Source organism: Pelobates fuscus, chromosome 6, assembly GCF_036172605.1.
Source record: "Pelobates fuscus isolate aPelFus1 chromosome 6, aPelFus1.pri, whole genome shotgun sequence".
NCBI lineage: Eukaryota > Metazoa > Chordata > Amphibia > Anura > Pelobatidae > Pelobates > Pelobates fuscus.
In genome coordinates, this window is record NC_086322.1 from 204,766,997 (window position 1) to 204,792,280 (window position 25,284).

Here is a 25,284-nt window from a genome sequence, read left to right on the forward strand (position 1 = left end):
GTTCTTATCTGCTGTTACATTCTATGTTTCTAAAGTAAGCACAATATGCTATAACATCTAATTTGAACCTTAAACCATTGTGGGGGGACTGTGAGTCACCACAGAGCAGTTGGTACTAGGGCAGCAAAAACAATCAAAATTGATTTAATTTTTAAAGACCGAATTGAGACATGAGACTGCAAGGGCATAATCTATACACAAAAACTGCTTCATTAAGCTAAAGTTTTCTGGTGCTTAGAGTATCCCTTTAGGAATTTAATTTGTCTTCAATATATATGTTTTCTTCTTCAGCTTGGTCTGTCTCAAGGACACCACTGCATGTAAATTTCCCTTATTTTGTACAAATAAAAAAAAAATGCTACCTTTTTCTTCTGTATACAATTTACTATTAATAATTTATAATAAAAAACTGGGAAATAAAGTATGTGAGTGTCCGAACACGCATCAGTATATCGCAGTAATGGACAAATTTTAGGAGCAAAGTAGCCATAGCTTCTAAAGTGTTGATTCCTTGCTTTTCATGCAGGATTCGATTTTCTTTTGTAGATATTCAATGCTAACAAATCTAATATTTAACTTGATATTAATAATCAGTATGGTTCCTGTGCTAAATAAATTAGCCTAGCCCCTCATTATATGCTCTGTTTGGGTTGCTTATTGGTATGCCATGTTCATGTAACAAAATTGTTAGCCATTTTAAAATACATGTTAAAGTGGTAGTGTTTGAGGAAAAGAACATTTGCTATAGTTGGTGAATTTTGGAACCTTTTTCCTTCAGGTGCAAATGTGAATAGGACGACGCTGAACAATGACCATACAGTGCTCTCTCTTGCCTGTGCTGGGGGGCATTTGGCTGTGGTAGAGTTGCTTTTGGCTCATGGGGCTGATCCCACACACAGATTAAAGGTATACTCATTTTTTTATTTATAGATTTGTCTATATGATGACCAATATCAGTTTGGCAAATGTTTAGCATCAACCAAAATTAGCATTTACTTAATTTATTATAAAATATTATATATCAAATATTAGCATTTAGCACATTTTATTAGCATTTATTTCCCCTCCTCTACCCCAACCATTTGTTTCTCTAGTGTGGATGTTTGGGGTTTGCTTGACTTTACATGCTTTGCAGTCTGTTGTAGGCTAAATTGCAAGTGGAACAGATTGCAAAATAATTAAGGACAAGAAGACCACATCACTCTTATTGGAAAATAATACCTGACGGAATGGGGGATTTTATAAATGAATGCTTACATTGGATTTTTGGCACATTCTGTGTCTGTTATTAGAACTGTCGGCTTTTAGTGCTGCTTTTTAAAAAAATGTTTCTTAGGTCATGGTTAAGTTTCATTTATGATTTACTCTTTAATTTTGTTTCTATTTGCAGGATGGGTCTACAATGCTTATTGAAGCTGCAAAAGGTGGTCACACTAGTGTGGTTTGCTACTTGTTGGATTACCCCAATAACCTTCTTTCTGCACCTCCACCTGATGTGACACAGTTCACACCACCCTCCCATGATTTAAACCGGGTAACATTTATTTCTGATCACTATTTAAATGTTTTGAACGTAATTGTCTCAAATCTGTTCATGTCTATTAATGTCACATATTTTTATAGCACAAAGCTACACATCTGTCTTCTATACCTGGTATCCTGTTTCCAAATGTATTTACTTTGTATTCTCTAATATTAATGTTTTTAATTCTGTAACATTTGACTAGTTTTTGTATTATTATTATGAAACACAACTCCTAGAAATGTTGGCAATGACAGTGTCCAATGTTTTAGGCTCCTCGTGTACCAATGCAGGCACTGCCAATGGTCGTCCCACCCCAGGAACCAGACAAACCCCCTGCTAGTGTCGCTACAAGCCTTCCCATCAGAAACAAAGGTCAGTTTTAGCTTTCTAGACTTTTTCTTCCTTCTTTTGGTGTAAAGTTGGTTTTTGGGCTCATACATTTTCATACACTTTCTCTAGGCATAAACTCTTAAAGAACTGATAACTCAAAACTGCTAAGACACTTTATAGTGATCTTTTTCTCTTCCTTTCAAGTTTATGGTTATTTGTAGGGTTAAACTACAATATTTACATCCCCTGTTTAGGGCCGAACCGTATTATTTGACATTTTCCCTACATTTGAGAAAAGGTTTATATTAAAATGTACCAGGCTTTGGCGCTGTTCACACATGTACTCCAGATACAAAACAAAATTGGATTTCATGCTCTTAATTTGCTGGTGGTATTCCTATCCTGACATTACTAACACATATGCGATTTAGTTTGTGTCACACAATGTGGCAAAAAATTACCTATGCAAAATTGGGAGCAACTGTGAATTTGGAATAGTGACCAGAGAATTTAATGGAATCTTCCACTGCTTTCCCTATGTGTATTACTGTGTCCTCAAAATTGCTAAAATTCTGGCTTTATGAATATAAGAAAAGCCAAATACAAAGCAATTCACAGTAGAGAAACTAAAATGTAAATCATATTTGCATTGGATGTTTAGGCAAGTTATTTGTAACCTCTTTGTTTATGCATTTTCATATTGTACCTAACATTTTGCACCTATGTTTTCCCTTTAGAAGCAGTTTTGCTTTTCAGTGTTATTTTTTTTTTTTCGCAATGTGTTATGTTCTTTGTCTCACCTTTTTGTAGACTGGTTTGGTTCTTTATTTTGTACTTTTGTGTTTGTTTGCTTCTCTCTCGTCGTTGTCCTGCTTTATAGAAAAAACATTATAATTATATTTGGACTTTATTGCATAGATTACTGCAAGGAGATAGTTATTGATGGAAAACAGTCTTTACCAACATGTCTGCCAGTGTGTCTCTTCTAACCCAAATTCATGTATTAATGTCCACAGTCTGGACTTTGTCTGATCCACTCACACTGGAACAAGTTAATTTATGTTCTCTTTTTCCCAATTTTAATTTGGATTGAAGTGTATAAATGGTTTTAAAACGTTTTTCTATGGCTTGCCTACACTAGGTATTCTTAAGCCTTTTGTTGTGATCCAGAATTGTTGTCAGTGCATATTCAGGGGGTGTCAAATTGGTGGAAATCCTAAACTTTATCTATCAGTGACTGTATACAAAATTATTCTATGCGTACAGTGATTTTAAAATAGTATTGTCAGCACACATTGAATGGATAGCTTGTTTTTCAAGTAACCATAATCACCATTTTTAGAAGGCTAACACTTTGCTGTAGGTTCAGTTGGAAATTCTGATGAGTGTTCGAGGAGAGAGAAACCCTGTTAAATGAGAATACAATTATAGGAAGATAATTAAATGGTGACCAAATAAATAGCCTACTCAAATGAGTTTACAGTTTAAAGAATGTGGGATGCTGGTGCACAAGAGGTAAAGAAAAATGTCTAAAAGAGTGAGATTGCCAGGTATGGACAAATTACTAATATTGACGGTGTTGGATTTTATTAAAATTCCAACATAATAAAGGTCTTTGTCTTTTGGTTAATTCATACAGATGTTGCTAGCAGTGGCGTAGATTTTTGGCACCTATGAAGGAGTTATGGGTGTCTTTTGAAGTGGTCATGGTGTCTGGAGTCTGTATGTGCAGTCTCAGTATAAAACACTGCACATACAGAGTTTACATGCTTTGCTACCAGAGGTGTAACTCCACATTGGGCAACGTCATAGGGATAATGTCAATTCTGTGGTAAAATGGTCATGCTAGTGTGTGCAGAAAACGGTCAGCTGACACTTGCAGCCAGTGTATGGTGACTGGATCAGCTTCTGCAGCGCAGAAGTAGTGCATCATCTAGCAGGGTTAGGAGTCACGGAGCTAGGCGGTGACCTGGGTAAGAGGGCAATCCATTAATAAACTATTTGCCTTATTACCGGGTAATCCTGATGAGTACAACATAACCACTAATGGATTTTGTGCTTGAAGAAACCCTTAAAGTGATTTCTTAAAGCAAGCAAGAGTTGGAGATGCAGGTGCAAATAGAAGTCAAACATCGGTCCCTAGCAAAGCGGAGGTAAAAAAAATTGTTAGTCTGCTGGTGCTGGCCCCTGATCTACCTCCTTGGCTGACATCAGAAGTAATGATCTCAGCCAATCACAATTTTGTCCCATAGGAAAGCATTGGATTGGCTGAGATTAAGTCTGATGATCTCATCCAGGGGTGGAGCCAAAACCCAACCTGGCCAATCCGAATCTCCTCATAGATGCATTGATTCAAAAGCTCAGTGTCTCACACTCTGCAGCACTGCCCTGGAAGCACATCTAGTAGCCATCCGAGCAGTGGCCACTGGAGGTGTCCCTAGTCTGTAATGTAAACACTTCCTTTTCTTGAAAATACGGTGTTTACTGCAAAAAGCCTGCATGGACTGACTATGCTCACCAGAACTACATTAAGTTGTAGTTGTTCTGGTACCTATAGTGTCCCTTTAAATACTAAGGCATCTTAAAGTTTAGAGTTACATTTTTTTCATTGGATTGAAATATTGTCAAGAGGGCTCAAAGGCGACCAGAGTTTTAGACTGAATTTGAATTAAGCAGTTTTATGGTATTTATATAGCACAGACTGATGCAACTTTTTCATTGATAGATAAATCATGGATGACAGGTTTAGAATTTGTACAATACATAAGATCCAGCTCACTCACTTATCCACTAAACAGCAACTTCAATGACAGAATTTACTAGTATTTTTTTTTTTTTTTTTTTTTTTTTTAAAAGCCTACTCTATGCAAAATTAATGGGGATTTAGTTACATTATGTGATCATACATTGCATAAGCCTGCCACAACATCAATGTACCCCATCTTTGGCAGGTCCTACTCTAACAGCCTAATGGCTGCTTCATGGGCTACTTACTTGGGGGGGAGAATTCGATCTGGAATTCTTTGCAGTACAAGGCTAAATAGGGCCCTGGGATGAGGCATCTGTGACAGGGAGGGGTGCAAAACCAGGAGTTGGCTAGACTCCCAAATCCTCCCAGCAGCACCTCATTTATACATGTTCAGGTGAGTGCAGCCCCCTGGTTTCATATCTATCTATCTCCAGGGGGCTGCACTCACCTGAACATACATAAATGGGGTGCTGCTAAGGGCCAATTTATACATATCTCTCTATCCAAATATTGTAAGATGGCTAAAATAAATGTAGGTATATGAATAAAGTGCAATGAAAAGCGCTTGAAGGGAAACTCCAGTGCCAGGAAAACAATCCCCAGTTACTGAAGGGGTGAAAACCCCTTCAGTCACTTACCTGAGGCAGCGGTGATGTCCCTCGTCGCTGCCTCCTCCTCCGTGCCGCTCCTCCCTTTGATTCCGGTGGGCGTGACTGATCCCGCCAACCGGCCGAGGAGACCTAATGCGCCGCGCAAACGCATTAGCGCTCCCCATAGTAGAGCATTGAAAAAAAAATTTCAATGCTTTCCTATGGGGAAATGAGCGACGCTGGAGGTCCTCACACAGCGTGAGGACGTCCAGCGACGCTCTAGCAAGGAAAATCCTTGCTAGATTCCAGGAAGTGACCTCTAGTGGCTGTCTAGTAGACAGCCACTAGAGGTGGAGTTAACCCTGCAAGGTAATTATTGCAGTTTATAAAAAAAAACTGCAATAATTACACTTGCAGGCTTAGGAGTAGTGGGAGATGGCACCCAGACCACTCCAATGAGCAGAAGTGGTCTGGGTACCTGGAGTGTCCCTTTAAGTGAGAATTGATAATTGCATACCGCATTGATACTGGGATGGTAAGCTGTCCAATATAGTACCAGATTTTTCAAAACTTTGATACATTTAGGAAAAGCTAAAGAATACATAGTATAAAAATTGCACAATAAAACTATAAATGCATTTTAGTTACAAAAAGTACAGCAACGATGGACAGAAACAGCGCTTTTCATGTTCAAAACCGACCCTGAGCCAAGTCTGCACAGCCATTCTGCTAACCATTGTGAAAATCCAAGCTGATTTCCCTCATGTCACTTTTTATACTTTTTAACTTTTCTAAGTGTATTAATGTTTTGAGGAATCTGGTACTGTTGTATAGTGGACACCTTACCATCCCAGTATCAATTTTCATGTAGGTGTCATTAATTTTAGCCATTCCACATAATTTATATTTATTTAAATAACTTGGGATTACTTATTCTGAATGTGGTAAGATGGAGGACGTGGTGCATGAAATTGGGACATGTAGGATAAGAATGGAGAACACTTGTAGTTGTTTAATTGCTGGTCAGTAAGTTTAAACTTCTGCAGTAAAATGCAGTGAGTGTAAAGAAACTCCATACATATATATATATATATATATATATATATATATATATATATATATATATATATATATATATATATATATATATATATATATATATTTTATCTTAATGAAATCTTTGTTATAATATACAATTTTTTAATTTTTTTTTTTTCAGTCTTCACTTGTCTTTTTCCACGCCTTGTTCTGACAGACATATTTATACACTTTTGACTATATTCATATTGTCGATTTATTTTAAAAATTCACTGCTATTTCTGTCAGTCCATGGGTGCGAAATTTAAAAAAAAATAAACTTGTCCAAAGCACTAAAGCAGCCTTCTTGTCTGGACGCTAAATTTTATTAAATAAGATTGGGATCCCTGCTGAGTGCCATAGAGATTAATAGGGCTATTTGATAAACTCTAAACTTTCACAAATTAATTTTGGATAGAAAAATTAGGCAAAAATAGGTTATTTGGAAAAATTCTCTGCTATAGGTACATTATAGCTGTATTTGCCATAGTTTTGACATTTTTTGTTTATTTAGCAAAAATGAATTATTTTTTATTTTTTATTAACTTGAATACAAACCGTAAAAGGATCGGTGCTAATTAACCAAAAACAAAGGGGCAGCAACCCAGATAAGGGAATCCCCCTCAAACCCTCTAATACAGGGGTTCTCAACCCAATCCTCAGGACCCCCTACCAGTCCAGGAATTGGGGATTACCTGGGTGTGTCTAAGGTGTTTAAAAAAAAATAAAAATAAGAAAGAAAAACACCTTGGACACACCCAGGTAATCCACAAACCCTGGACTGGTAGGGGGTCGTTGAGAACCCCTGCTCTAATAGATCAAAAACAAAGGGAAAAGGACTGCACCTTAAATTACACAGTATAGATGGTAAATTACCAGAGATAGATACGGTAGATATCATTTTTATTTTTTTTAAAAAGTGGCTACTAAAACAAATATAGAAAAAATATACAATAGTCCCAGAATAGTCTTTTGTAAAAGATACCCTTTTCAGTGGTTATGCATGTAAGTAGGATTCTGGATCTGGTGGGAAAGATTAAATCAGATGAAAAGTTCTTGTAGGTTTCAAAATTCCTTGTAGAAGTCCATATATATAGACAAAAAAGCGAAAAACTCCAATAGTGCAATATGTCAATTCAAACAGAATAGGTATAAAATAACGATGGGTTACTCGTATTCATTGGCGCTATAGCCAGCTCCAGCTTGTAGAGCATTCAGTGGTATAATCCCCTCTTACAGGATATGATGTAGGTGTTCATTATAGGTAAAGTGCCAGCAACTCAAAATAAAGGGATACAAATACAACAGATAGTCCTCTCTAGGATAAAATATTGCTAAGAAATATATATATAACCAAAGGTAGAGCAGACCAACTGCTCTCTGATTAAAGCGCTGTTGGTATAATCCCCACCTAGGATTCTTGAAGTAAATAAAAGGTGCCAGGAGATATTTTGTTATATAGAATGATAAAGGTATTTGACACAGTACACAAGTGGTGACCAAAAATCCTTTATTCAAATAAAATACAAATTAATAACATTTATCACCAGTTTCAACAATAGGCTTTATCAACAAGAAACTTTAAGCATTGGCTAGGGAGTTTAAATAGCAACCACAACGCATTTGCTGTTGCTGCTGTATTTGTAAGAGCAGAAGGACCTCTCGTGAGGAGGTTTTATTTAATTTTTTTTCTTAGCTCATATCTCAGTGCCTTGACATGAAGTGTCTGCCGTGGCATTGACTGAGAGCTGGGAGAGAAAAATAATAAAAATTTTAAATAGGTTTGTTTCTCTCAATGTATGCATTGTATAGATTACATTTTATGCTCTAGGTCTAGAATATAAATAAAAATGGGACTACAAATTACCACATTTTGTTCAGCAAATAAACTTTCAGAGACTACTTTGAAAATTTTTTTTTTACATTACAATGATAATACTCCATTACCATGCCAGGCCCAGTTTTACTTTCTCTGTGTACCGCATCCGGGGACACCAGGGAACTGTCTCCTGCAGCCAACACGAGTGCATCGTTAGGCCCACCTGCTCTGTGCAGCGTGCATTATGACCATTCAGAGAGTGCTTCAGCAGAGTTCCCTGCACAGACCTGTCAGAAATGGGCCAGCCAAACAAGCTGTCGCACACTTCTTCTGGGTAAATTATTGACGTTGGGGCTCAGTATAGGGAACGCCTGGCTGGGCTTCAGGGATTAAGAATCTCTGGTAAATGGTTAGTAAACAGTTTAGTGATGATATGGGAATTGGTGGCCACGGACTCCAGACACCATAACCACTTCAATTGTTGAAGATGCTATGGTGCCTACAGTGTTCCTTTACTAGAAGTGTTTTGTGTTTAGTTCCAGCCTTGTTTACAAAATAGTTTCGTCATAGTTTTTTTTTTTTGTTTTGTATTTTCACCAAATGCTTTTCAGAATTCTGTGCTTTAGTTCTTCTGTGCTTTACTTATATTAGAATTACTTATATTAGAATCCATAATGACAAATGTCTGAGCACACATGAATAGGCAAAGAGGCACTCTAAGTTTGAATTTCCCACAGCAAGCCGACAATGTTTCAGCATAAAAGTATTTGTTGTTTAAGTATTTTAACCTATTTTAAGACCTATTGTTAAGTCGAAACATTGTTTATTTAGCTTGCTGTGGGGACAGAAATATGTTTGCAGTGCTTTTTTTTCCTTTCGATGTTTCTTTTTTGGCTTCTATAGTGAATAGTTGCAGAACCATCAAGGAGTGGGTGCATGCATGCATGTACTTTTTTAGTATGCCCCTTGAATAATAAACTGATCATTTAAATGTAATCCCTGAAAATTATCATTATTTATTTTTTATTTATGGCAAACACTCTTCCTTATTCTAGCCCATTTAACCTGTTTTTGTATCAAGGATAATTCTTTAGTCTGCTTAGTTTAAATGGCTTCTCTTTGTGTTGGTGGAGGGGAATTTATTTTTAGAGTTACATATAGAGAAGTGGGACCCTTGAATATGCTGCTTTTTGGATTTTATATTTTAGTTGTCTGTATTTGTGCTTTGTTAGGTGTTGGTTAAGTAACTTGCCTCATCATCCTTGTTTTATTCAAATTCATGATCCAGGTTATTGTATAAACTATGCTATTTTATATATCTGTCTCCTTTTAACATATGGAGATCTAAAACCATTTTTGTGGGTTTGAAGGGTATAGCACTTTGCCAAAATTTGGCACAGAACATTATTAAAAAAAAAAATACAAACTCAAAAATTCACCACACTACATAGGGCTTCTTAGTTTGATAGCTGCTCTCAATTTTCTTAGAATCACTAAACACTTTCTTCCCTTTTTGTATATTTCTAGACACTGCTTAACGTTATGGGTACATGTAGCCTGTCTTATTCTGTTTCATGCTTTTGTGGAAGGACATGCCTATACTAATTCCTTAATACTTCCTATGCTTGGCTTAGCCATGAGAATACCGTTAATTTTGCGCTTCCATTTGGTTCTGAGGGGGTTTCTTTTTCACACAGCTGCTTCTAAGCAGAAGTCCAGTGGCCATGTGCCAGAAGGTGGCCAGGATGCGCAGGGGTACATCAGCAGTCAGTCTCCAGAGAGCATTGTAGAAGAAGCTCAGGGGAAGCTGACAGAATTGGAGCAGAGAATCAAAGAAGCCATTGAAAAGAATGCCCAGCTGCAGTCACTGGAGCTGGCCCATGCTGACCAGCTAACCAAGGAGAAGATTGAGGAACTAAACAAAACCCGTGAAGAGCAGATCCAAAAGAAACAAAAGATTTTGGAAGAGCTGCAAAAGGTTGAAAGGGAACTACAGCTAAAGACCCAGCAACAGCTTAAAAAGCAGTACCTTGAGGTGAAGGCGCAGAGAATCCAGCTTCAGCAACAACAGCAACAACAATCCTGCCAGCATTTGGGACTCTTGACCCCCGTAGGGGAAGAGATCACAGAGGTAGACTATACCCATTTACAGCAGGTTGACACTATCCTGCTCAAAGATGACTCTCAGCAGACCGCAGTACAGATGGGCTTTTCTCCTATGCAGCCTCTGGCAATTCCGCAAGCTTTGCCTTTGGCAGCGGGTACCCTTTCCCCTGGACCCATTGCAAATCTTGCAGACCTTCAAGGAGTTATAGTGGGACAGCAAGAACTGGGTCAAGCACAGCTATCAGGTCTGGGACCTACAGTCATGTCAGAAACACAAGAAGGGTTAATGGTAGCCAGCCCTGCTCAGACACTCACTGATACTCTGGATGACATCATGGCAGGTGGGTATGATGAATCAAGCCGGTTTCAATTGGTGTATCTACCATTATACGTGAAGGGGCACATATATCTCCCCATAGAGTGAGCATGACAATGTCAAATTTCTAGGTCATGCTTTTGCATTTGTAAAGTAATTGTTAAAAAATGTTTTTTACATTTTCTTACTTATGTTCTCTGGGACCTCTAGTAGGTCAGGGTTTAAATTATTAAAGACTTCATCCTTATTGTTAGCTGTGCATCTAAATCTTCACCTATTGGAGGTCCTTGAGGGTTTGAGTTGGATAATGTTGAATTTAAGTTAATGAACTATTGTAATAGATTTTCTGCAGTATATATATATATATATATATATATATATATATATATATATATATATATATATATATATATATATATATAATCTATATATATATATATATCTTTAGTATATACATCTGATCAATTTATATTGTGCAGCAATATTCACGATTTTAAAGCACCTTGTACATCGATGTAGTAGGTTGTTTCTATTTTTTTTCTCCTTTAAGAATGCTTAGGTTTTTCATGCAACTGTGACTGCCTTATTGTCATAGTTGCATTAAAAGTTCATTATATATATATATATATATATATTTATTTATTTAGTCTTAGTATGATTTTACTATATTTATGTTTTAAGATGAAACTTATTGCCATTGTGTTTTCCCATGTATTCACTCTGGTAAGTTCATATACAAGCCTTTAGTGTTTGTATATATTTGCGTATAAATATTGTGCAAAGTCTTGGGCTATGTTGAAAAATGTTGCGTAATTTCCCTATTTTGTGTGGTCTCCCTTGAAATGTATATGTCACTGTAAACATTTTGGTTTCAAATTAAATATTGTGAAATCTCGTCTATACAAGGTGCTAAAATGTTGAGATATAGAATACAATGAGTACCTACCTTTACTTGTCTATTCTTAGAGGGCTGTACCATCACCGAATCCTCTCCCAGTCAGCCTTCATGTTTTTTGTCACAAATACAGTGCCTGTGCTACAGTTGATAGAATTAATTAAGCATGTTACACTCTTGATGTGGAGGCACTTGCAATGGAATCAGTGTGATAGTCATGCGGAAATTTGCTTAAAAGGAGCAATTAATCCAGTAATTTTGCACTGTATAGTAGAAGCTTCCCTCTTCCAACCTGCAGTTTCTTTTTTTTGCTCTAAGTTATGAGTTGTAGTTCAACTGCTTCTTACAGTAGAAAACATCCACAAAACTCAGCAGAAGTTAAATTAGCCTTAGTCTTTCTGCTGTAGTACTAGCTCGTTGCAGAAGCTGTACAATTTGGCATTTCCATCAAATTAATAAAACTTTATTATGATTAATGTTAAATATTTTTGCATGTTTTTAATGAATTATCTTCGTGACCCCGTTAAAAAAAATAAAAAAAATAATAATAATCGGCTACATACTTTAAATTAAAAAAATTGCAGTGGATAAAACAAAAAGCTTTTTGCATTTATGATGCGCTTTAAAAGAACATTCAACCAACATAACTTATGTGCATTTTATTGGTTTTAAACGTTTTTTGTCTCATGCTCATGCTGTAATTTGCTCCCTGTTCATATCTATTTAGTTTTGCCGTTTAGTTTTGCAGCTTTTACATTGACTTTTATATAGCACCAACTTATTCAGCTGTGTATGTTATAAAGGGTAAACGTTAAATGAGACAATTAGAAAATGTTACAGGAAACATGGGTTGGGGGCCACACATGCAGATGCACACACATACAGGTCAACATTTTAGCCAATCTCCAGTTTCCTTCCTTTTGGATGCAGGGCGGTGGCTTCTTTAGCCTTGGGCTGTTGGAAGTTTGGGGCTTGCGCTACCAGTCCGCCCTCTTCTCTCTGCATTCTTTACTTCCTCCCAGTGCTGCCATCATTAAAGGGGCCTGGTCACACTCAAGAATATGCCATTCTCACTAGTGCTGCCATACACACAAAATATGAAAATACCTTGCAAGCTAATGGCTAGCCACTGTTGGTGAGTTTCTGCCAAAACAGCTATTTGGGACCTCCACTGCATTTTCTTCACCTTGTACAGTTACTTTCAAATTCATGCATTTTATGGGAGGCCAGACAAAATATGGATATGCTATAACATAAAAATTCTGAAAACGTTGTAATTTTTTGAGGGGTTTTATTGATTGAGGGGTTTTATTGAACGCTGAAGTTGCGCCATAGTTAATTGTAATGCGTGTGATGCAACGTGTTCTTGGGTGCCACCCCAATTTATTTATTTTCTCCCCTTGTTAGATTGCTTGATATATTTAATAAAAACCTGACCTCTCTAAGCCCATTTTCTGTAACTTGGATATTGCAGAATCTTCCATATTATTGGTTTAAAGCTGTCTTACCTTGGAGAGCAATGTTAGGCTATGAGTACTGGTGATGCTTCACTCTGCTCTCAAGTCTATGATTGCCCCTCCATGTTTGAACAGGTATGGATTCATAATGTAAGTGCTCCAGTTTAAATAAAATCACTTTTTGACATCCAAAACGGGGTGGCAAACAAAAACTCTTAAATGTTTTAATTTGTGTATAGATGTTTTGGTTTTTTCCCCCACCTCTATGGCCTAAGACTTACAATATTGTTTAAGTATATTCACACAAACACGTTATGTTTGTGCTTGAGATTGTATCTGTTTTGTACATGTGTGGTTTATCTGCCTTTATAGCAGAATAACCACATTGCCAACATCTGGGGCATTTTAAATATGGTCAGTTACCAGAAAAAAAATCCCCCTAGAAACCTCTGTCCTTTTCAGTTATTTTAAAACCTTTTCAACAAAATCCCAAAAGCTTTGCAGAGTATAATAGCACCACAAATAGTCAGCAGCAAATATGTCTGCCTTGATAATCCATTCAATGAAATGCCTTAAATGCACACTTCTACTCAATATACAATTTGAATACAGGAAAAATTAATGTTTAAGATGTAATTAAGTCTACATTTTGGAATATATGTGCTTTTTACAAATTTAGAATATTATGCCAGTATTGATATATACACATTATTTTTGCAACTTAAACATTATATGCTGGTCGGAGATAAATCACTTGAATGGATTATGAAGTAATCTAATTTTGCTATCAACCTCCTTCTAGGTAATATTTTATGTTCATGTAAAAGGTGTGCTGCACTAAAAGTATATACTTGTTAAGGCTAACGAGTCATGTAGTGTTATTCGCTAAAGTGTGCGTTTTTGGTAATTCATATTTAATTTTACATTCCCTGATGACCCTGATGGTTTGGTTTGCTTTATTCCATAAAATCCAGCGCTTTAATAGATCTTTTCTAGCCAGACTAAGTGTAGACCTTTTATTCAACAGCAGTGAGTGGAAGAACATCTGCAATCTCAAACACTCCTACCCACAGCATTGCAACTTCTATATCCCAACCTCAGACGCCAACTCCAAGCCCCATCATTTCTCCTTCAGCCATGCTGCCTATCTACCCATCCATAGATATTGATGCACAGGTGAGTTACATTTTATGCATTCCGTATGCATGTATATGCTACTAAGCATTTGTGGACTTTATATCTGTCGTATCTTTCTAGTATTTAGTACCACGTATTTGATGTGCTTTTTTTTTTTTTTTTTAGACTGAAAGTAATCATGATACAGCTCTAACTCTTGCCTGTGCCGGTGGCCATGAAGAACTTGTGCAGACCCTTTTGGAAAGAGGAGCTAACATTGAGCACAGAGACAAAAAAGGCAGGTCTCCTTCATGTCTAGTCAACTTTTGTTGTTTTAGTAACCACTGAAGCATATCCTGTTTTAGCTATTGTTTTTTAATGTGCAGTTATTACAATGTTTTTGTTTTGTTTTTAAACAAATTGTTTTGCAGGTTTTACTCCATTGATTTTAGCGGCTACTGCTGGTCATGTTGGTGTGGTGGAAATCTTGTTAGACAATGGTGCTGACATTGAAGCTCAATCTGAGAGGACCAAAGACACACCACTATCTCTGGCTTGCTCTGGTGGCAGACAAGAGGTGACCTTGCATACCTTTCTATAATAAAGTGTTTTTGGTTTTTTTTATAATTGCATAGAATATATAAGGATAGGGCACCACAATCACAATGGTGTGATATTTACCACTCATAAGTCCATACATAAAAGGAAAAAGGAAAAATATGATTATATTATTTATTAAAAATAAAAAAACTTTGTAAAATCATTAAAATCACACTCTCAAAAAGCGTGGCACAATTAGAAATACTCCTAAATTGTGCAAAAGAGCCTTTCAGCCACATAAAGAGCTAAGTGCCCTGGTATAGCCAATGGTACCTCTTGACATAAATAGTCTCACTTTCTTGAGTGTCCAATAGATACTTGAAGGTCCAAAGATTTCCTTCAGTTGAGGTAAAGGCTGTGTAAATTTGTCTGGGGAATAACTCACTAATGCGACTCGACGCGTTTCGTCCTCATCGACTTTTTCAAGTTCAAAGGTGTTGTTTTTTTTTTTTAATATATATTATAAATTATCTGTAGTTGGAAATGCCAAATGCAGAATTTGATTTATAACTACATAACTAATGTCATATGTGTAATGGATTATATTTGTTAGAATCCAAGGTAGAGTAGATTTCATTTTTAATGCATTAGATACAAGAAAAAAAATTCCTACTCATATGCTACTTCTGCAGGGACCAGGAAGTGACGGATAAAGAAGCCTTACTTCCAAAATGACTGAACTTGGGATTTTGGGATTTGCTTACTTTCTTCAGCTACAAATTAAATAAAAGTAGACCGGAACAGAGTTCATTGCACCATAACCAGTTCAACTTGAATAAGAGTTTATGGTTTGTGGTGTGTCACGTTAATTCTTTACTTGGCTTAAAGCAGTCCTGTATAATGTACTACAACATAATGTAAAAATATAGTGTACATATACTGCGTGCAGCATGTTGCGTTCTAGAACAATAAAGGTTTACATCATTGCATATGCAATCAAATATTTTCAAGAAATGCATAGCATAATTCAAACTGTTTTCCTGTTTTAATGTCTGCTTACATAATAGGTGGTGGAATTGCTGCTGGCTCGCGGAGCAAATAAAGAGCATAGAAATGTTTCTGACTACACACCGTTAAGTTTGGCTGCATCTGGTGGTTATGTAAACATTATAAAAATATTGCTAAATGCTGGAGCTGAAATAAATTCAAGGTATGTGTTCTTAACATTCCAGGAAGTGGAATGTTAATCATTCTTTACATTTTTAATTCACACTGTGTTTAAATCACCTTCTATAGCTCTGTGGTGGTTTAATTATTGGAAATAAAGTACAGTGAATATTGGTGTCTTTTGGTGTCCTTTGTAGATATCATAAAGGATAATCATTAACCACAATAGATTTAATTGATATGTGCCATTATTCTCCCTACCAATTAAACAGTGGGAACATTAGAAACCTCGCCTTTTCACACTCAAGCAATTTTAAGGACTTCACTGAATGCTTTTTTTTTTTGCAGAATATTTCAGTATTTAAAGAGGCACTATAGTCACCAGAACTACAGCTTAATTTAGTTGTTCGAGTATTTACAGAAAAAAACTTGCAGGGACGTGCTATAAACACAGCCTTTTTCAGAGAAAAGGCTATCTTTACATTGCTCGCTTGAAACACCTCTAGTGGCCACTCCTCAAACAGCAATTGTAGGTGCTTCCTGGGTGAGTACTCCACTCTGTGCAGCACTGACATTCAGCGTTTCCACATATTGCATTGATTCAATGCATCTTTAGGATGATGATGACTGACAAGGCTGGCGTTTGGCCCCGCCACCTTGTGATTCCCACTAACCCAATGCTTTTCATATTGGGAAAGCATTGGATTGGCTGATATCAATTCTGGTGGTGTCAGCCAAGAAGGCAGCCGGGGGGCTGGCGACGAAAATTAGGTACATTTTCTTACCTTTTTAAGATGGGGGCAAGCTGCCTAAATGAGGTCCGGAATACCGGTTTGTGTTTCTGACCCTATAGTGTTTAACTATCTAAATGCAGTCTGTGTTTAGCATTTTATTGAAAGTTTAGTGCAACTGTTTTTGTTTACTCCTCACCCCCCTCCTCCACAGAACTGGTAGCAAGTTGGGAATCTCTCCTTTGATGTTGGCTGCAATGAATGGTCACACTGCTGCTGTAAAGCTTCTCCTTGATATGGGCTCAGACATAAATGCCCAAATAGAGACCAATCGTAACACTGCACTTACACTGGCCTGTTTCCAAGGGAGAACTGAAGTTGTTAGTTTGCTTCTTGACCGGAAAGCTAACGTGGAACACAGAGCTAAGGTAATTTAAAAACAAAACAAAAAAATTTTGTTTGGTCTTGTATTTTTTTTGTTTATTTATTTTTCAATAGTATCATGTTAGTGTCTTAATGTTCAAATATTAACCCCTTAAGACCGCAGCCAAATGTACAAGTTGTGAACCAAAAAAAATGTAAACAAACCACAGATTTTGACTATATGTCTGTTCAACAATAATTTACCTCTTTCATATTAAATGCACCCACACTTATTATATATCATTTTATTCAGGGGAAACAGGGCTTTCATTTAACATCAAATATTTAGGTATGGAACATAACGTAATATGAATACAATATAAAAAAAATGAGAGAAAATATTTTTTAAAATTTTCTTAGTTCTATGTGACATTCTAACTGTGAATGTCATAATACTGTTTGCTTTTACTGCAATAAAATACACATATTTGTATTCAACGATGTCTCACGTGTAAAACAGTACCCCCTATGTACATGTTTTATGGTGTTTTGGGAAGTTACAAGTGGCTACTAAAAAAGACTGAACATACCCCATTTGCAATACCTTGGGTTGTCTAATTTTGCAAATGGTATGCCATTATGGAGGTAATTCTTATTTCTGGGCTACTATACGGTCTCAAAGCCAACGTAACCAATCTGGCGAATTTCATTGTGAAAAAACTGAAACGCAAGCCTTATATTTGACTCTGTAACTTTTGAAAACACCATAAAACCTGTACATGAGGGGTACTGTTATACTCAGGAGACTTTGCTGAACACAAATATTTGTGTTTCAAAACAGTAAAAAGTATGACAGCAAAAATATCGTCAGTGTAAGTGCCGTTTGTGTGCGAAAAATGCGATAAATTTCACTTTCTCTGACGATATCATTGTTGTAATAAATTTTACGGTTTTGAAACACAAATATTTGTATTCAGCGATGTCTCCCGAGTAAAACAGTACCCCCCATGTACAGTTTTTATAGTGTCTTGGAGTTATAGTGTTAAATATAGTGCTAGCAAATTAAATTCCCTATACTTTCGGCCTGGGTTGTTAGGCAGGTCCTGCAAATTGTAATTAATAAAAGGACCTAATTATGTAAAATTATTGCATAAATATATGTAAAATTATTATATATACACGTGTGTGTGTGTGTATGTATGTATATATATATATATATATATAATTTTTTTTACTATTTTTATTTATATATAGGTATACATATAGTGATGTATACGTATATACTTAGGTATATACATATATATTTCGTTCTACGTGTATTTTGATATATATATATATATATATATATATATATTATTAAAATACAGTTAGAACGAAATTACACACATATATATTTTTAATTTTTTTTTCTATTTTTTTTATGTATTTACATATTTTTTTATTATTATATATATATATATATAATTATAATTATGTATATATTTAATCAATATCCTTCTACGTGTTTTTTGATATTAATATATATATATAATTATATATAAATATTAAAATACACTTAGTGTATGTGTAAATGTGTGCGTGTATATATATATATATATGTATATATATATATATATATATATATACTTCGATCATATATATAATATATATATAAATGATCTAAGTATATTTTATTTTTAACTTTAATTTTTATTTTACTTTAAGGGGTTAAAAGGGGAGGAGAGGGGCAGAGACGGTGTCAGCCAGTGATTTTACATCACTGGCTGACACACAGGATCAGTGATCACAGTGACTGGCTGTCACTGTGATCACCTCCTGCAGATCGCGGTAATTGGCCACAGGGGGAGTGCCTGGGTGGCCAGGCATGCCCCCCACCGCGATCTGCAGGGGGATCCTGCCTGCAGTTACTATGGGTCAGCCAATAGGCTGACACATAGTAACTCTGATCGCAGTGACAGGCTGTCACTGCGATCAGATCGCAGGGAGAGGCTGTCTCTGCATTCAGATCGCAGAGACAGCCTCTCCCTGCGATCATACTCTGCAGATCGCGGTCACTGACCGCAGGGGGACTGCCTGGGGGGCCAGGCATGTCCCCCGTCCGCGATCTGCAGGGGGATCCTGCCTGCAGTTACTATGGGTCAGCCAATAGGCTGACACATAGTAACTCTGATCGCAGTGACAGGCTGTCACTGCGATCAGATCGCAGGGAGAGGCTGTCTCTGCATTCAGATCGCAGAGACAGCCTCTCCCTGCGATCATACTCTGCAGATCGCGGTCACTGACCGCAGGGGGACTGCCTGGGGGGCCAGGCATGTCCCCCGACCGCGATCTGCAGAGTGAAAATGCGGCCGGCTCCATGTGTCGGCCGATTTTAAAACCGGCTGACACATGGTAAATACCGATCGCAGTGACAGCCTGTCACTGCGATCGGAAGCTGCAGACCGCGGTCCCCAGGCACTGGGGGGGCCAGGCATGCCCCCCGACCGTGATCTGCAGCGGCCATGTGCCGCCGGCCACGTGGGGGGTAAGACCGCCCAGGACGTACCATGCCGTCCTGCGGCGTTTAGAGACGCCCAAATAAGGACGGCATGGTACGTCCTGCGGTCTTAAGGGGTTAAGCAGAATTTCAAATAGTGTTTATATGTGCGTATATACAGGGTGGCCAAAAAGTAGGTATACAGTAATTGTGCATTAGAAGTTCTAAATTCTTTCATCTGCCCTCCACTATTTTATCTAACTGCTATACTGATATTTAAATTCCTGAAATTTAACTGCCACTTATGTGTATCCATATAATCTGTTGAGATTTATTTTATTGATTCAACTCTATACCTACTTTTGGGCCCGTGTGTGTGTGTACAGTTGTAGTCAACATTTACAGACTTTCAGCTGTTTGCAATGAACATCAAACAAAAGCAATTAATATAGCTCAACACAATAAATGATTCAAGTGGTTTCCCCAAATTCAATTGAAAATATAATGTATGACTTCTCCAGTCTCACAATTATTCAAACCCGTTATGCTATTTCAATTCCTTTTGATTTAATTGCATAAGGTTGAAAGTATGTAAAGTTTGACCAGAAACGTGTGTGTATATGCTTAAAACACAAATTATATATCTATGGTATTTACAAGACCGGAACAATTTGGGTGTTACTAGTCACTTTACAAAGGAACGAAGTCACTTAGTAAATCAATGCCTTACAAATATTTTTTAAGTTTCCATATTTTGGATTGCAGACTGGTCTCACTCCTTTAATGGAAGCAGCCTCAGGTGGTTATGCAGAAGTAGGAAGAGTTCTGCTTGATAAAGGTGCAGATGTCAATGCTCCTCCTGTACCATCTTCACGAGATACAGCTCTGACAATTGCAGCAGATAAGGGTCACTACAAATTCTGTGAGCTTCTCATCAGCAGGTATGTAATGTGTTGTCACAGTTAAAGGAACACATCTGAAAGTGTTGGTTTTATATATTCAGTCATCAGATTTTATATTTTGCAATCATATATTTTGTACATTTGTAGTTACTTTATCACCCTGTAAAATGTGCATAAATGTTTACACTTTCAATGTATGGCTCAACTAAAATTACCACCAGAAGATATACATGAGTTTAGCATTTAATATGCAACGGAATATTTTCATCTTGTTTAGGGGTGCACACATTGATGTGCGCAACAAGAAGGGCAACACTCCACTGTGGTTGGCAGCAAATGGAGGGCATTTGGATGTTGTTCAGCTGTTGGTTCAAGCTGGAGCTGATGTAGATGCTGCAGACAACAGAAAGATAACTCCTCTTATGGCTGCATTTAGAAAGGTATTTATTTTTCTTTTTTGCTTATTTTTGTTTAAGATGTCATATAAATAAATTGGCAAATTGGTATGGGTGTATTTTTTTCAGGGCAAGAATATCTGAATATCTTGTCACTTATAAATATTCCAACTAATCTGCCAACAATACTCAAAATAATAGATGTAGAAAGTTGCTCTTTAAACTATGCATTGTATATGACTGTTTCAGGCAACACCCCAGAACGTGTTTTTTTTTTTTTTTTTTTCGGTTCCCTCCAAACTAGGCTAAATCAACAATTTTGTATCCATGCTTGGCAAAACATCAGTCTTTACTTTTAAAGCAATGGGAACTGTAAGAGGCTCTCAGTCGATCACTGTGGCTTGAGCAAATATTTCGGCATTTGAGAGCAAGCAGAGGAGAGAAAGACGTGCCAGCACTCGGGTTACTCCACTTCAGCGTTAAAGCCATTTGAAAATAGTTTAACACTTGAGAGTAAAATCATGCCTGTAGACTCTGTACACCATACGCACTTCATTGAGTGAATCATCCAGTTTGCCCCTTTAAGGTTTCATTTTTTTTCATGCTGCTTTGTATTTACTTTGCAGGGCCATGTTAAGGTGGTGCGCTATCTTGTGAAAGAAGTAAACCAGTTTCCATCAGATTCGGAGTGTATGAGATACATTGCAACAATTACTGACAAGGTAAGTAATACTTGGCCTAATTCATGTAATCGTTATACACACAAGCAATTTGTGGTATTAATTTTTGAGGAGTTTTGGGAAAGTGTTGATATTTTATCCACCATGGTCATTGTTTTACTGGGTGCAACCTTGTTCGGTTATCTTCTTGGTTTGAATTCTACGGTTTAATGTGATACAACCATGAACAAGTTGTGTTTCTCTTATATAGAGTTTGTATTGTGTTTTTTCTTTTTCTTCTTAAGCATAGTCAAACTGCATAATTTTGTCTACATCAAAGTAGTTGGTTAGAATGTAAAGGGCCAACTTGAATAAGTTCTGAGAATCCAAAAAAATATATTTTAAAGCATTAGATCTAAATGGGAAAATTAATGATAATCTAGCTAGTTTGAAAAAAAAAAGAAAAAAATCTAACACTATTGTCTCAACTTAACTCTTGGCCTCTGTTTTACAAATCATATTTTAATTCACTACACTTCAAAGTTGTTAACCTTTCTGAACTCAAGATTATTTCGAGCGGTCAAGAAATTATTTGTTGCAACCTATTCAGAATTTGTTTTATATTAATATGTCATACTGTTCCAGTGAGACCACTGGCTTGTTTATTTGATGATCTTCATTTTTAATAGGAATTATTCATTTCAGGAGATGTTGAAGAAATGCCACCTTTGTATGGAATCAATTGTTCAAGCCAAAGACAGACAGGCTGCTGAAGCAAACAAAAATGCCAGTATTCTTTTGGAGGAACTTGATCTGGAAAAGGTACAGTGCCTTTTATTTATGTTTCATGTTATGCTAGAGGGAGTCTGATAGGGCCTTGTGCTGAAGAGTCATCCTGTTTTACTTGAGACTAGCTGTGTATTTTGCATAAATGTTACATGTATTTTTCCACCCCCCCCCAAAAAAAAATCATTGTGTAAGGGTTTCTGGTAAGTACGTGGTACTTTTTTTTTTTTTTTTTTTTTAATATATTTCTAGTCTGAATTGTCTAGCAATTTGCCTATCTTCTAAATGATATGACAATTACCATGAAGTAATTGTAAAACTGTTAAGGTTGTAGGTTTGTGGTGGTGTTTACACGTTTTTGATCTTCCATCTAAGCTTTACATATTATTCATAGTAGAAATCCTTGATGGTGTATGTGAGAATAAAAAAATCCATTGATATTAGTGTGGCATCTTATTTATATACTTTATTGTTGTCTATCTTATCTCTTTGTGTGTATACTATATGTAAAGGGAAATTAAAGGATAGTTAATAAACTGTTATTTTACTTCTAGCCCCAACACAAAATTACATTTTGTTTTGGAATTCACTATATCTAAATCTTTTGGCAGCAGCACAATGCCATTAACCTGACATAAGTATGTATGACAATGTAGGTTTTTTTTCAATATACCTGTAGTTGAGAGAAGAAAGCCGAAGACTGGCATTGGCTGCAAAGCGAGAGAAAAGAAAGGAAAAGAGGCGAAAGAAGAAAGAGGAGCAGAGAAGAAAACTTGAAGAAATTGAAGCGAAAAACAAGGAGAACTTTGAGTTACAAGCTGCTCTTGAGAAAGAAAAGCAAAAGGTTGAAGGTGAGTTTTTTTCACAAATATAGGAACAAACATTTATCTACTGACCTCAAAATAACTTATTACACAGTATATTTTAATAATGTGCTTATTTTGTGTTCTGAACATGTATTCTATCATCTTTCTTCCACTTTATTACCACTTTATTAGCTGTTTCGAAAAGTCTCCCGTAATCAATAAAGTACATTACGTCTTTATTTTATACATTATATATGTGTTAATTGCATTTACAGTAGGGATATAATCGTAATACACTTTGTATGTCCTATAGATGAACCCCAAGTCTTAACTGAGCCGCCTAGTGCAACTACAACCACCACTATTGGTATATCTGCCACATGGACCACGTTGGCTGGCTCACATGGAAAAAGAAACAATACAATAACAACGAACAGCACGAAGCGGAAAAGTCGGAAAAGCAAAATTTCATCTGAAAATGTGCAGATAATATTTGAAGATCAACTCCCAATAGCATATGGGCAACAAGAAAAGCTTAATGGAGAGTCCAAGAGCAGCAGCACTAGTGAAAGTGGAGACAGTGACAACATGAGAATCTCCAGTTGTAGTGATGAGAGCAGTAACAGCAGCAATAAGAGTGACAATCATTCTTCCAATATTGATAGTCTACAGAGCAAAAAGAAACCTTCTGTTCTTGTCACTTCTCCTAAGGAAGAAAGAAAAATTACTGCTAAAACGTCCATAAAGTAAGGATATGTGTTAGAAACTCAAACTCCATTATTCAAATTGTGTGGTGTTTCATGCCAAGTTAACATGTTTATAATCCTCATAAAGAATATAGTACCCTGTATGCATTTGTTCTTCTTGCAGTGCAGGTTTAAAGCATTTATTAAACTCCTTTCTTAAAACATAACTGCCTTAGTGTGTATTTTGAGGGTGTTAATCTTATTCCTTTTCTGTAGTTCTGCAATTGTTTTAAACAATTTTGTGGTTTCTTTAAGATTACCTGAATCAATTGGTGAAGCAACATGTAATTCGTTGTCCACAAACTCAAAGTCTGGGCCATCACCACTCTCGTCTCCCAATGGAAAGCTAACCATAGCTAGTCCTAAAAGAGGCCAGAAGAGAGAAGAGGGCTGGAAAGAAGTAGTTAGACGGTGAGTAGCGAACACTTGGCTTTTAGACTTCACTTATGCTGTGAATCCAATAGGAGCTCATTGTGTCTGTAGCCATGGCATTCATGGATCATTGCCTACGTAGATTCTTACTAATCTCAAGCACCATAACAAAATTGCACCATTTCCAAGGTTCCTTATAGCTACTGCAACTGTCAAATAGTTCTCTGTTGGATTTACATCAAGAGGAAATTTGATTCCTCATTTGCCATCTAATAGCTGTACAACTTTAGAATAATCCCACATTACTGGAACAGATGACTCTCCCTCTCCCTTCCCATTGCTGCATGCATGTGTGGTTGGTGGCTTGGTAAATCACTGTACAAATACAAGTTAAGAAAATTAAATCAGCCTGTAAATGGGTGTGAAGCTGTCGACCTATTCAGTAATTTAATTTGTCTGTGATAAGTGAAGAAATACAGGTAGGTGCATGAATGACACATATATGTGTATGTGTGTGTGTATGCATATACATATTCTCAAACTGCCAGATGGAGGGTTTATGGAATAATAAAAAACAAAACTATTGGCCAAATGAGTCATCTGATACATGAGGCTTCTTTTTGGTTAGATACCTAAAGATGTAAGTTGACATTTTAAACCTGTCGTAGCAAATTTGCAGTCACAATGCCTGTTAAATATATTTACATGCATTGTGATAGGAAAATGGGAGTGTGACCTCTGTCAAAAAAACTAAACTACTTTTCTGGAATCTATTTTATACACATCACTTTCATTGTCCTTATGAGCAATTATTTGGCGAAACTATACTCTACAATAATGACACATTGCCAGAAGATCTCTCCAGCTGTTTTTCAATTGGAATGTGGTCACAAGGAAAAACTCCAGTCACTGAGTACAGTACTTCACTGCAGTAGTTGATCTATGACCTGGAACAATGCTTGTTTTCTTAGGCCCTTTTGTTATACATCTACCCATATACGCAAGATAATGATTGAATGGCACATGCAATTGATATTCTCGGTTTCTTGTGCTTAGTGCACTATTATCAGTATATGCAGTTTGACAATGTTTGAGATTTTGTTTTAATTCTTAATAGCATGTTTAAAATTTCTACACTTATTTTACTTTTCATTATCCCTACCAGGTCAAAGAAAGTTTCAGTACCTCCTACAGTCATTTCACGAGTTATTGGAAGAGGTGGCTGTAACATCAATGCTATCAGAGAATTTACAGGAGCACATATCGACATTGATAAACAGAAGAACAAAACTGGTGACAGAATAATAACAATCAGGTAACTTGTGGCCATTGATTTAAGACTTTGTTCACAGCTCAGCTAA

General features: G+C 36.5%; 1 protein-coding gene across 1 annotated transcript in view; it reads left to right on the forward strand.

Moving 5' to 3' along the window:
• ANKRD17 (ankyrin repeat domain 17) overlaps positions 1 to 25,284 on the forward strand; it is a 97,007-nt gene that overhangs the window by 61,458 nt on the left and 10,265 nt on the right. The window contains exons 13-29 of the mRNA XM_063458664.1: positions 779 to 906; positions 1,391 to 1,534; positions 1,795 to 1,897; positions 9,788 to 10,537; positions 13,892 to 14,040; positions 14,167 to 14,278; positions 14,412 to 14,557; positions 15,588 to 15,730; positions 16,633 to 16,846; positions 20,023 to 20,198; positions 20,437 to 20,599; positions 21,181 to 21,276; positions 21,919 to 22,035; positions 22,679 to 22,850; positions 23,119 to 23,551; positions 23,807 to 23,962; positions 25,089 to 25,238. Coding sequence (XP_063314734.1) covers positions 779 to 906; positions 1,391 to 1,534; positions 1,795 to 1,897; positions 9,788 to 10,537; positions 13,892 to 14,040; positions 14,167 to 14,278; positions 14,412 to 14,557; positions 15,588 to 15,730; positions 16,633 to 16,846; positions 20,023 to 20,198; positions 20,437 to 20,599; positions 21,181 to 21,276; positions 21,919 to 22,035; positions 22,679 to 22,850; positions 23,119 to 23,551; positions 23,807 to 23,962; positions 25,089 to 25,238 — 3,352 coding nt within the window. The remainder of the gene's footprint in view (positions 1 to 778; positions 907 to 1,390; positions 1,535 to 1,794; positions 1,898 to 9,787; positions 10,538 to 13,891; positions 14,041 to 14,166; positions 14,279 to 14,411; positions 14,558 to 15,587; positions 15,731 to 16,632; positions 16,847 to 20,022; positions 20,199 to 20,436; positions 20,600 to 21,180; positions 21,277 to 21,918; positions 22,036 to 22,678; positions 22,851 to 23,118; positions 23,552 to 23,806; positions 23,963 to 25,088; positions 25,239 to 25,284) is intronic.